Source organism: Neoarius graeffei, chromosome 7, assembly GCF_027579695.1.
Source record: "Neoarius graeffei isolate fNeoGra1 chromosome 7, fNeoGra1.pri, whole genome shotgun sequence".
In the NCBI taxonomy this organism is placed as follows: Eukaryota; Metazoa; Chordata; class Actinopteri; order Siluriformes; family Ariidae; genus Neoarius; species Neoarius graeffei.
The window spans coordinates 25,147,724-25,161,182 of NC_083575.1; the positions used below are offsets into that span (position 1 = coordinate 25,147,724).

General features: G+C 43.8%; 1 protein-coding gene across 1 annotated transcript in view; it reads right to left on the bottom strand.

Annotated features, from left to right (window-relative positions):
• Positions 1-6,397: 6,397 nt before the first annotated feature.
• The window catches only part of polh (polymerase (DNA directed), eta), a 35,195-nt gene continuing 28,133 nt past the window's right edge, over positions 6,398-13,459 (bottom strand). Inside the window, exon 11 of the mRNA XM_060925444.1 lies at positions 6,398-10,538. Within this exon, the coding sequence (XP_060781427.1) occupies positions 9,758-10,538 (781 nt within the window). The 3' untranslated portion in view covers positions 6,398-9,757. The remainder of the gene's footprint in view (positions 10,539-13,459) is intronic.

A 13,459-nucleotide genomic window follows, 5' to 3' on the forward strand; every position in this document is an offset into this window, starting at 1 on the left:
CCATGCAATATCGTAAACCATATTCAATGCTCATTCTCCACTGGGTAGAGTGATGGAATTAGGGCTGCACAATTAATCGAATTTTAATTGTAATCACAATTTTGGCTTCCTATGATTTAAATTAACGTGATTGAAAATGCATCCTCAGCCCATACAATGCTCTGCTGCAAAGCAAATCAAGCGCTCCGTAAATCACTGACCATGTGCCTGCCGTGAGTCAATCACAGCTGCTCCCAGCTTCGCATAGCCAGAAACTTCCTGGATGCAGTCTGAGATGTAATCCATGTAGGATAAGCGATTTATGCTAACAGTATTGCATGCTATCAAACCAAATGAATGGAACCCACACACAAAAGTGTCCTGCATGTATAATATTGTATATTGACTTGTTCCTTTTGCTGGAACTAAGAAACCCAAACCTGTTCCAACATGAAAATCCTCCTGAGTCCAAAGTGAAGACCTAGTTTAGTGAAATTGGAGTGGAAGAACTTGAGGGGCTGGAACAGAACCCTGTCTTCAACCCTTTTGGATGAACTGGAATGCTGACTGAACCCCAGACTTCCTCATCTAACATCAGTGCCTGATCTCACTAATGCTCTTGTGGCTGAAATACCACCAACTACGCTCCAAAATCTAATGGAAAGCCGTCCCTGAAGAGTGGAGGCCGTTCTCGCAGCAAAGCGGGGACTAAATCAGGAATGGGAGATAGATGGATAGATAGATGCACATCTTACTGTGCTGATTAGGTGTCCAAAAAACCTTTGCTCATATAGTGTACAGAAGGTGTGCATGATGAAATGGGCCGTCAGCCTTGTTTACTGAGACTGAAAGCTGATGTAAGAAGCTGCAATCACATTCCACCACAATGAATGCCAACAGTGACAGCATATTTCCTGTTGTCATGCAAATGGAAAACAAATCTGTCACTACGTCTTCAACTCAGGAAAGACGACGTGTAGTGCAGAACAATTTCAAATACCAGTGGCGGCTGGTAGTCTTTCAAACAGGGGAGGCTGGTCGGTTACGATATTTCCAGATTTTAAGAGAAAAAAACACAAATTTTGCCCATACTCTTGCCTCTGATCTGGCTGATTGTTGGCAGGGTCACAAACTGTGAAATAACAGGTTCTTTTGGCCCATTAGCCTACTGTCCAATATACATGATAGTGGTGTTGGGGGGGGGGTATATTTTAACATTTTATATTTTAAAATTGTGGCATGTTTAAAAATTGATCATTATTGAAAGCAGCTCTTTGTCAGGAACCTCAGCAGTAACAGCAGAGTGTTCTGGAATAGGCACAAGCACCGACCTTGGGGAGCCAAACATAGAGCTGGGTGCCACACATTTCATTCAATGACACTTTCCCTATATTTTACTTATTTTGACTGAGAAATGTTTTATTGACAATTTTGATAACCCTTCACTTTTAATCCAGGTCTGTAGTGTGAAATGTTCTCGGCTGTGTTTTTGTTTAAAAATGTTTTCCAAATTGTAGCTGTTTAATTCATATCCAGAAAAATATATATTCCAATATAATATACTCAGCATAAACATTTTAAATAGATTCTATATTTTTGGTCCGTCCATGACATATTACTAAAGTAGCCTATTTACTGTTGTTGATGTGGGTCACTTGCTGTTAGCCAATTCACTTTCTCGTACCAGGAGAGCTGAAAGGAACGAGTATTATTCCCTACCTTTTTCACCAAGTCAATTTGAGGCGTTGGTCTACCCTGCTCTTTAATTTTTTCCTCGAAAGGAAGACTGGCAAATGGCTTCGCCAAAATTAAATCAGCAATGCTTGGCATCTGTGCGCAGCTTTCTTGCTAGCTGACTAGCCCCCTCAAGTTCAAGTTCAGTCACTCAAATAAACGAAATTTCTGGAACTAAGATAGCAAACTTGACAACACTATATTTACACTTTATTTACAATGAAAATATATACAAACTAAAGCTGGTAGAAACCGTATGTAATGAATGAAATCGAAATGTAAGCTGATCTCTTACAATACACCACAGCACTTGTGAATCCGCATGGGACTGAACTGAGATTCACCGCTGCCTGTCTATATTTGAAACGAGCTGTCAATCAAAGGAAATATCCGGCCGCTTTCACCAATCACCAGTCTCCTCGCGGAAACTGCCATGTCCCTCCCACTGTGAGGCTCGGAGTCCGTAGGCGGGCGTTTTCGCAGTATTTGTCCAATAATCGTCTTGCATTTTGAGATTGAAAAGCGCATAGCTCCCAAATGCCATTGAAGTGCACTGAGGCTGGGCTGCATCGCACTGTCACGAGGGGAAAAACTCACGCACACATTAGGCGAACTGGGGAAAATTATAACGGAATGATTTTGCACTGTAGTTGGGTTGAGCACATATTTCTATGACTCTGGATCTGAAATAGCAATGTTATAAGGTCGGCTATAACATAAGCCTAGCGCAATTCATCCTACACGATGTTCGTCATTTTTAGAGGAGGCTGAACCTCCCTCGTTGTCTTAGAGCAATCGCCCGTGTCAAATACCTTTTCTAACTTAAACTACTCTGGTGTATCGCTAAAACCTCATGTAGGTGTTGTGTTACTGAGGTTTGAAGTAAATCCAGTCAATTCAAATCACAAGCCCTTCTTGGAAAATCACTTATAAGACCTAGAAATGACAGGAGTAAAGTTAAACATTGGTTAGTTTGGATAGTAAGAGTGAAATTCAGTCGTGCTTGTTTTGTTACACATTACCACAAGTTGGCCTAGCGGTTAGCGTGTCCACTTCTCGACCGGGAGATTGCAAGTTCTAATCCTGGTTGGGTCATATCAAGGACCATCATAAAAATGGTACCAACTACCATCTGGCAAGGCACGCTGCAACACAGATGCGAGTAGGGAAGTCAAACTCTCGCAGTTACCAGAAGACCAGTCCTCCACTGTACAGGTGAGAGGCTGAGGGCTATCGAAACGGAGCTTGGCGCCGCACCCATATGCCTTAAAGAGTTGGTTAGTACTGGGACAGGAGACTGCCTGGGGAGACCAGATTCTGGCGTGAGAGGGACTTTGACTTGATACTTACACAGAGGTGAAATACAATACCAGTATCTACATCTGTTTAGAGCTCCAAATAGCTGTATCTGGATTTAAACCAAAAGTGGGCATCTCTTTTTCTTTTTTTTTCCTTTAATTAAATATGATCCCTTCCATTATTGCCCCAGAAATACAGGAAAACAGGTAGTAAGAACAGCTGACAGTTCCTCAACCTCAGCTACATCACTTGAGTTCATACTGGTCTCAACTAGAGAGATGTGTCTGCAGGACTGTTTTTTTTTTTTAAATCCCATTCATGCAGCACATTATTTTTGAACATTTTTTTTGTTTTATTTAGCAAGATACAACCCCATTTCCAGAAAAGTTGGAATTCTTTCCACAATGCAATAAAAAAAATTTAGTTTTTGATTTCATTTCTGAGAGCCTTTGTTTAACTGATAAAAATACGTTATTTACCAGCTGGGAGTTCCGTATCGTGAAATACCGTGACCGAGGTCTTGAAAGTACTGAGCGAGGCCTCTGGGCCGAGGTCAGTATTCAAGGCCAAGGTCACGGTATTTCACCATACGGACCGACCTTAAGCTGGTAAATAATATATTTATTTTTTCTTTACCAAATTCTAACAGAAAACGAGAGCGCCTGAAAGGGAAAACCAAGCCGAGCCGCCATTTTGAATCCTCATTCACGGCTGTAACGCAAATGGCTTCCTCCTCGGCAGACAAGTGCACTTCCATGGCAGGAAAAAAACTACATTTTGCCACCTATGTAGTCCCCTATTTATACAAAATTGAGTCATTCAGGATTCAGCCATGTTTTTGCTCGGCGTTAGCAGGTTAGAGGTTTTTAGCTTTCTCCTGAAATGTTTTTTTATTTCGTCTTCCTCAGGGTAGTAAAACTCGCTTTCGCTGTGAACACTGTCGTTATCGCTATCCATGCTGTAAAATTAATGCTATTCTCCTGAGAAATGCGAAAATAAATGTTGACAAAAAAATTGTCAACAAATGTTTGTTGTTGTTGTGAACAAGCGAGTCGCCAAAAGGTCCATAACCAGGGTCTGGCTCGTAGGATTCCGGGCCGCTTGCGAGCCAATCAGAGCACACAATTTGATGAAAACCAGACCGCAAAAAAAATAAAAAGAAAAGATTTTTAATAGTTTTACTGACTAGCTTAACTGTATTTTGTAAATATAAACAAAGTTAGAATTTGATTCTTAAAACACGCAAAGTTGGAACAGAGGCATTATTACCATTGTGTTATATCACCTTTCCTTTAATAACACTTTTTAATCGTATGGGATCTGAGGATCCTAATTGTTGCAGTTTTGCAATTTTTGTCCATTCCTGCTTGATACAAGACTTCAGCTGATCAACAGTCCGTGGTCACTGTTGTCTGATTCTCCTCTTCATGATGCCACATACAGTACATTCTCAATCAGAGACAGATCTGGACTGGCAGCAGGCCAGTCAAGCACACGCGCACTGTGTCTACAAAGCCACTTTGTTGTAGCCCGTCCAGAATGAGGCCTGGCATTGTGCTGCTCAAATAAGCATGGACTTCCCAGGAAGAGACGTTGCCTTGATAAATATATCTCTCTAAAATCCCAATATATGCCCCAATAGATCAATGGTACCTTCACACATATGCAACTCATCCATGCCTTGGGCACTGATGCCCCCATACTATCACAGATGCCGGCTTTTGGACCTTTCTCTGATGGTAAACTGGACGGTCGTGTTCACCTTTGGCACTGAGAACTCGACATCTCATCTCATTATCTCTAGCCGCTTTATCCTTCTACAGGGTCGCAGGCAAGCTGGAGCCTATCCCAGCTGACTATGGGCGAAAGGCGGGGTACACCCTGGACAAGTCGCCAGGTCATCACAGGGCTGACACATAGACACAGACAACCATTCACACTCACATTTACACCTACGGTCAATTTAGAGTCACCAGTTAACCTAACCTGCATGTCTTTGGACTGTGGGGGAAACCGGAGCACCCGGAGGAAACCCACGCGGACACGGGGAGAACATGCAAACTCCGCACAGAAAGGCCCTCGCCGGCCCCGGGGCTCGAACCCAGGACCTTCTTGCTGTGAGGCGACAGCGCTAACCACTACACCACCGTGCCGCCCCAACTCGACATCTGGTTTTCCTGAAAACAAGCTGAAATGTGGACTCATCTGACCACAACACATGTTTCCACTGTCTTTCATTCCATCTGAGAGGAGTTCAGGCCCAGAGAAATCGGCAGCGTTTCTGCAGAGAATTGATGAATGGTTTCCTCCTTGCGTAATACAGTTTCAGGTTGCATTTCTGGATGCAGCAATGAACTTTGTTCAGTGACCACATTTTTCCGAAGTACTCTCAAGCCCATGTGGCTATGTTTGTCACATTCGCAGGACGGTTTCTCAGACAGTGCCACCTAAGGGCTCAAAGGTCACACATTCAACAGTGATTTCCAACCTCGCCCTTTACGCACCGAGATGTCTCCGATTTCCCTGAATCTTTTCACAATATAATGTACTGTAGACTTTGTAAGGCCTAAACTCTTGCACTGAGAGATGTTCTTTTTGAATTGACGAATAATTCTCTCACAAATTTTGGCACAGAGGCCTGAGCAACTACCCATCCTTACTTGCAAAGACCGAGCCTTTGGTGCTTCTTCTTTTATACCCAATCATGATAGCAATTAACCTGCTTATTGTGGAATCTTCCAAAATGGTGTTATTTGAATATCCTATCAACTTTTCAGTCTTATTTCGCCTCTGTCCCAACTTTTCTTGAATGTGTCACAGGCATCAAATTCTAACTTCATTTATATTTGCAAAATTCAATCAAGTTGGTCAGTAAAACTATTGAAAATCTTTTCTTTGTACTTCTGTCAGTTAAATAAAAGGTTCAGACAAATTAACATCACATTTCTTGTTTTTATTGCATTTTGGAAAATATCCCAACTTTTCTGGAAATGGGGTTATATAAACAAACAAACTGTTATCCTAACCATGTTCAGGTAGTTGTGAACCTTTCTGGCAAGCTTTCTTAAAAGTTTAGATTTTATAAAATCGGTGAAAATTAGTTCCCTCTGAAATTTGGTCACTGTGACGTGTTTTATTTCTGTAATATCTTTTAAAAAAAAAACAACACACACCATTATGTAGCTGGGAAGCAGTGGTTGCGTTAGACTTTTTCATTGTCCGTCATTTTGACGGACAGGGTCGTAAAAATTCCGTCATTGTCCATTATTATCTGTCATTTTATTTTAACTTTTAAATGACAATGTATATAGGCTATAAATGCTATATATTTAATTTGTGTTTTCATGGACTCATTTTCATTTAAAAATTAATTCACAGAACAAGCTTGTATTATTTAATCATTTATTTATGTATTTATGATGCAAAAAGATGAACAGAGATTCTGACGTTCGGTCACCTGTGAACCCATTTTCCCTCCGCTAAAACATTGCGGCTGTTGTGCCTTAACGGGCATACTGTATGAACAATGCTATTTTACAACGTAGCAAGACGATTGCAGTTCAAATATGAGCAGTCCACTACAACGATTTAAGTGACAATCTAATTTGACCTGTTTGCGTGAGCTCAAACCTTCCTTCTGGCCCGCATGGATTTAAATTGGGAGCTCGCGTGTGCATAATCAAAGTCGTCAATGGAGACTGCTGCCGAGGCAATTGTCACTAAATTTTGCGTCTTTGCCTCGGACAGACGACTTCTTGTTGACGTTTTAATTTTATTCTGAAGGCTGAACCCGCGCTCTGCTGCGACACTGGAGACTGGAATAACCAGCGCCACTTCAGCCAAAGTTCTGAAGTCGGGAAACATTTCTCCCAGGGAAGTGATCAGAAGCCGGCAAGAGCCTCTGAAAGTTGGATTTCCCGACCCTGCTAGTACTCTCTTCATAGGGAGGAAATCCTGCAGCATGCGCTCTTTCTGCACCCCGCGGTGACCCGTAGTGGTCACAGACGCGTTCCAACGCATCCAGTCCATGCCTCTTCCATGAACTACCGGCTACTTAAATTGATCATCATCTGTCAAAATCACGCACGGCCTTCAGATTCTTCCGTAGGCTACTTAAATTTGTCATAGTGGGGGTCGGCTCGGCTCGGCGGAGCCTGGAACCTGACACGGAAGGTCTTAAATAAAACGAAGTTATGTTTAAATGTTAGTTTGTCTACCCGTGCTCTCATTAAAATGATAGTTTAGCAGATATTCGAGCAGTGATGTTCCTAAGCTTGCTGGATAATAAATCGACATTTGTTTCATTTTAAAAACAAGAAAACAACTAGCCTAAATGAGCGCTATTGTACAGGCAGGGAAACGACACAAACAACCCAATGCATCTCTTTTTTTTAAGAGCAAAAATGACGCGTCTTCTGCAGAGAAGGGAAACATTAATCCATCTCACTGTGCTAGTGGTTAGAAAAGTCGTAGCGCGGTCAGGAGCGGGATGGGGGGAACAGCCTTGCGCAGTGGCTACAGTGAGTAGCACTGAACATCAAGACTGCCGCAACGTCGGCTCAGATTGAAAGTGACGGCAGTGAAGACTATGGCCGAATCCCATTTCACCCCTTGGACCAACCCCTTAGCCCTTCCCCTCCATTTTGCGCGTTCACGTGAAGGGGTAGGGGTATCCCAATCCCAGTTAACGCGGAGGGGTAGGGGAAGGGGTAGGGCTTCTGTACCCCTCCAAACGGAGATTTTCCTGGAGCAGACTCCGAACGAAGGGGTTTGAGTGATTTCCCACAATGCCATGTGGATTTCATAAAGATGGCGGTTCCCGCGGCGAAAGATTGTCATAAATGTATTTTCTCCATTATTTACGTGTTTTAAGTTGTTATCCAGAGGAAACACGCCGCTTGATTCGCTTTCGAGCTGAGAATGAGCAGCGATTTCTGAAATCCAAGCTGCTGCTAAAAAGCTTTGGGAGTGAGTATTGTTTTCGGTTGCTTGACTGCGTACGTTTTGTTCTGTTATTCTCGCTTTTATTGTTTACATGAGTGTTCTGACACCACATTCTGTCGGATGTGGTGCACGAAGCGCCAAAGATATCCCATTCAGTGGTGTTAGTTAACAAATCACACCCTGCCAGCAGAGATTTCTGGTTCTGCCTCTGGCTCTGACTGTAGCGGCTGGTCGCAGCCAATGACGCATTTGGTCGCGTTTTGCTAACGTAAACGCTGACGGAGGTACGCGATGACGTATGCGATCGTTGAAGGGCTATCCCAATACGTAGGGGTTGAATTTCAAGCCCTATCCCTTGTAGCTCAGTTTCAAGGGGAAGGGCCAAGGGGAAGGCGGAGGGGAAGGCGGAGGGGTAGGGGTAGAAATTAGAATTGGGATTGGGCATATGTATACTGTATGTAAGAAAACTCTGCCACAACTTGCCAATCATTTCAATTGTGTGTTTCATTGTTTTATTATTGTTATTATTAGGCTATTATTGTTATTGGTAACGGTAAACATCCGTCAAAATGACCGACGGCCTTCAGATTTTTCCGTCATAGCTAAAAAAAAATCCGTCAATGACGGACAATTGTCGGTTAACGCGACCTACGCTGGGAAGTTATTTAATTTGGGGGGGATTCCTGAGCAAATAACATGCATGAAATCGCTCGCTTCGCGCAGTCAGGCAGACAGAGGAAGTCCATGTACACACGCGCACGCTTACCCGAGTCGTCATTGTCTTCATCTTTTGGGTTTTACGGCAGCTGGCATCTACAGGTTTACGTTTGACAGTGCACTGACGGTTCCATCATTCTGTCGCGAAACGAACAGCTGATCACACCGAGGTGCTCGCTGACCGCCGATATTTATTTATTACTTTGGTCCTGTGTTTCCTTTCCTTCGTATACAATATAACGTCTTTTCTCGCTTTCCGTTACTGTAGTCGGTCTTTCACGTTTCATTCGCACACTCACATCCTCCGTTTTTCTCTCCTGTTTCAAATTTGTATCCCACAGTGCCTTGCGCGAACAGGGAAAGCCCACCACGTCATGCATGACCTCTTGAATGAGGTCACGATGAAGCAAGAAAAAGAATGGCAGAGAATTTAGGGCCATGTGGCCCTAAACAAAAAAAAAGTAATAAAATTGGGAGTCTATGATTTGAATTCAGTAGCTTTCAGTCCACTAAACAAAAATAACTGGGTGTCGGGGGGGAAAATCCTTTTTATGACCTAAACGTGAAAAATCTGAAAGGCGGTCTAGCTTTAAAAGAAGAAAAAAAAATACTAAGTCTCCTATTTGTATCTGTTCATCATGAATAATGTGCTTGTATTAGGTTACATCACTAATGCATGCAAATATAGTTTCTGATGCAACATTCCAGTTAACGTGATCAATTCTGAGAGCAGTTTTTGGGTAGTTATACTGTGTTGCCCCCTTGTGGGGATTATTGAGTATTGTACTAGTCATCAACATGTTAAAACGATCATTTATTAAAATAATCACTAGGACGTGACTAAGTGAATTAAGTTCCTCAAGCTCAGAAGCTTAACAGTTTTCTACTTGAGGAATTTTTTGTACATTTATAGCAAGTTCGTATTCGTAAGCCAGGCAAAACATGATTTAGGAAAGGTAATATTATACATTTCTGTCAAGACAGAATGAAGTAACAACCTGTAAGTCAAATCCCAGTCAATGATCTGATTAAATAATATTATGTACGACTGTATGGTTAAATGTAGGATCCATGTTTAAAAAAATTAAGCTTTCTTGAAGAAAGAGTCCAGAGTGGTGGTGTTGTCCATGAGTCTCGCTCTCTTTGCCTGAGACCCAGCCTGAGTTTTGGGTCTGCTCTTTCCATGGGATGACGACGCCATTTGAGCCATGACTGGGCTGGAAAATGACGGCGATGATGAGGAGGAGAGGGAGTTTTGCAGATCGAGAGCATAGTGGTAATCAGTGTGTTCCGGCATCTCCCACATTAACACTTCCTGTCCGCAGCGCTCGCAGGTGTGAAAGTCCTCTTTGCTATTTTTAAAGCTGACGTTCTGAGTGAAGTTCTGTACACGATTCTGCTCATCAACACTAAATGAAGTGCACGAAGAACCCTGTAGAACCCAGTCAGTCTGAGATTTGTCCTCGGCACTTTCTTTTATGTGGTTCTCTCGAGGGAGCCCGTGAGAGGATTTCTCCACTGTCTTCCTTTGAAAAAAAGAGGAAAGTGACGTCTTTGAAACCACTGGCGCTTGCTGAGGAACCATACTGGCTGTACTGTGGGGACGGTTCTCGGAGGAAGACAAAGTGCTCATCGCTTCCTTTTCCATGAAACTTTCATTTACTTCTTTCTTTTTCTTTTCAGCAGCTTTTTGGAAAAGGGCCTGGATACTGCCAGGTTTCTTGGGGGTCGTTTCGGTTCTCGAAGCTGGCTCATTTGTTTTTTGAGTTGGTGCTACGCCGCTGCTGAGGAAGCTAGTGATTTCTCCTGATGAGTTCTCATTGAACTTGCTGGCACACAAATGAAGACAGGTGAGGGGAGGAGACCTACAAGACAAACAGCACAAATAATTGAACAAAACTTTCTACAAGGCGGCACGGTGGTGTAGTGGTTAGCGCTGTCGCCTCACAGCAAGAAGGTCCGGGTTCGAGCCCCGTGGCCGGCGAGGGCCTTTCTGTGCGGAGTTTGCATGTTCTCCCCGTGTCCGCGTGGGTTTCCTCCGGGTGCTCCGGTTTCCCCCACAGTCCAAAGACATGCAGGTTAGGTTAACTGGTGACTCTAAATTGACCGTAGGTGTGAATGTGAGTGTGAATGGTTGTCTGTGTCTGTGTCAGCCCTGTGATGACCTGGCGACTTGTCCAGGGTGTACCCTGCCTTTCGCCCGTAGTCAGCTGGGATAGGCTCCAGCTTGCCTGCGACCCTGTAGAAGGATAAAGCGGCTACAGAATGAGATGAGAAAACTTTCTACAATAACGGTCGATGAATGAGCTCCGACTGCTACCGGGGAGAGTTTAAGTCGAAAAGTCGCCACGGTCAACATTTATGGCCCTTTTCCACTACCCTTTTTCAGCTCGCTTCAGCTCACTTCAGCCCGACACGGCTCGCGTTTCGACGACCAAAAACCAGCACGACTCAGCTTGCTTCAGCCCTGCTTAGCCCCTAAAACTCGCACCGTTTTGGAGTGGGGCTGAAGCGAGCCAAACAGAGCCGAGTGAGGCTGGGGGCGTGAGCAGACACTCCCCTGTGCACTGATTGGTGAGGAGGAGTGTCCTCACATGCCCACACACGCCCCGCGAGCACGCTGGGATCTGTAAACACCGTAAACCCGGAAGAAGAAGAATTACGAATTACGAGAATTTCTGAAGCCTTATGCGCCTCGCCTCATCTATACGCTCTTGCCAGTATCTGTTGGCGTTGTCGGTGACAACAAGCCACAGCACCAGGACCAGCAACACTAACGACTCCATGTCCTCCATGTTTATTGTTTACTATCCAGGTCGTGAGACTACCGCTTAAAAGCTCACTGATGTCACTGTTTGCGCTGCTTAACGACATCACGTGACGTCCACCCACTTTCGCTAACTCCACCCAATGTGTCCACCCACTTCCAGCCAACACGGTTCAGCGCGGTTGTAGTCGAAATGCAACTCCAACAGCCCCGCTCAGCTCGACTCAGCATGGCTCAGCCCAACTCAGCCGCGTTTGTAGTGGAAAAGCGGCATTAGATTTATTTAGGAGAAGTTACATGTATTCAGAGACGGGTGACTGCACATGCGCAGGTTGATTTTCTGGGCACTGCATTCAGATTATACAAACAGCCTGCACGCAGCCCACATCTCTGTGGTTATCAGATTTTCAGAGGCAGGGGTATAGGTTGTATTCAGTCACATGACTTGCTTGTGAGTTTACTTCCAGTGAATGAAGTGGTGGTCAGATGATAAACCAATTTGGCTGCTGTTATGCAAAGAGCTCGTGAAACCGTCTCTGACCATTCTCGCAGTTTAGAGGCCAATACACAGTCCTTCAGAAAGTTGCTTTTTGCGATGGGATTAGATCCTTACACGCTAACAAAGAAGGATTTTTCCTACGAGTTGGAAAATTATCCATCCGTTGAGTTCCCCGACATCTCAAACTACCTGGTGCTGCAGACATCGTTCTACACGGGGACACAGATGAAAACCTGGAAGAGCATAGAGGAGAACAACTTTTTATACCTGGCTGGGTTAAAGATCTGGGGATCAGGACACTACAAGATACAACCCCGATTCCAAAAAAGTTGGGACAAAGTACAAATTGTAAATAAAAACGGAATGCAATGATGTGGAAGTTTCAAAATTCCATATTGTATTCAGAATAGAGCATAGATGACATATCAAATGTTTAAACTGAGAAAATGTATCATTTAAAGAGAACAATTAGGCGATTTTAAATTTCATGACAAGAACACATCTCAAAAAAGTTGGGACAAGGCCATGTTTCCCACTGTGAGACATCCCCTTTTCTCTTTACAACAGTCTGTAAACGTCTGGGGACTGAGGAGACAAGTTGCTCAAGTTTAGGGATAGGAATGTTAACCCATTCTTGTCTAATGTAGGATTCTAGTTGCTCAACTGTCTTAGGTCTTTTTTGTCGTATCTTCCGTTTTATGATGCGCCAAATGTTTTCTATGGGTGAAAGATCTGGACTGCAGGCTGGCCAGTTCAGTACCCGGACCCTTCTTCTACGCAGCCATGATGCTGTAATTGATGCAGTATGTGGTTTGGCATTGTCATGTTGGAAAACGCAAGGTCTTCCCTGAAAGAGACGTCGTCTGGATGGGAGCATATGTTGCTCTAGAACCTGGATATACCTTTCAGCATTGATGGTGTCTTTCCAGATGTGTAAGCTGCCCATGCCACACGCACTAATGCAACCCCATACCATCAGAGATGCAGGCTTCTGAACTGAGCGCTGATAACAACTTGGGTCGTCCTTCTCCTCTTTAGTCCGAATGACACGGCGTCCCTGATTTCCATAAAGAACTTCAAATTTTGATTCGTCTGACCACAGAACAGTTTTCCACTTTGCCACAGTCCATTTTAAATGAGCCTTGGCCCAGAGAAGACGTCTGCGCTTCTGGATCATGTTTAGATACGGCTTCTTCTTTGAACTATAGAGTTTTAGCTGGCAACGGCGGATGGCACGGTGAACTGTGTTCACAGATAATGTTCTCTGGAAATATTCCTGAGCCTATTTTGTGATTTCCAATACAGAAGCATGCCTGTATGTGATGCAGTGCCGTCTAAGGGCCCGAAGATCACGGGCACCCAGTATGGTTTTCCGGCCTTGACCCTTACGCACAGAGATTCTTCCAGATTCTCTGAATCTTTTGATGATATTATGCACTGTAGATGATGATATGTTCAAACTCTTTGCAATTTTACACTGTCGAACTCCTTTCTGATATTGCTCCACTATTTGTCGGCGC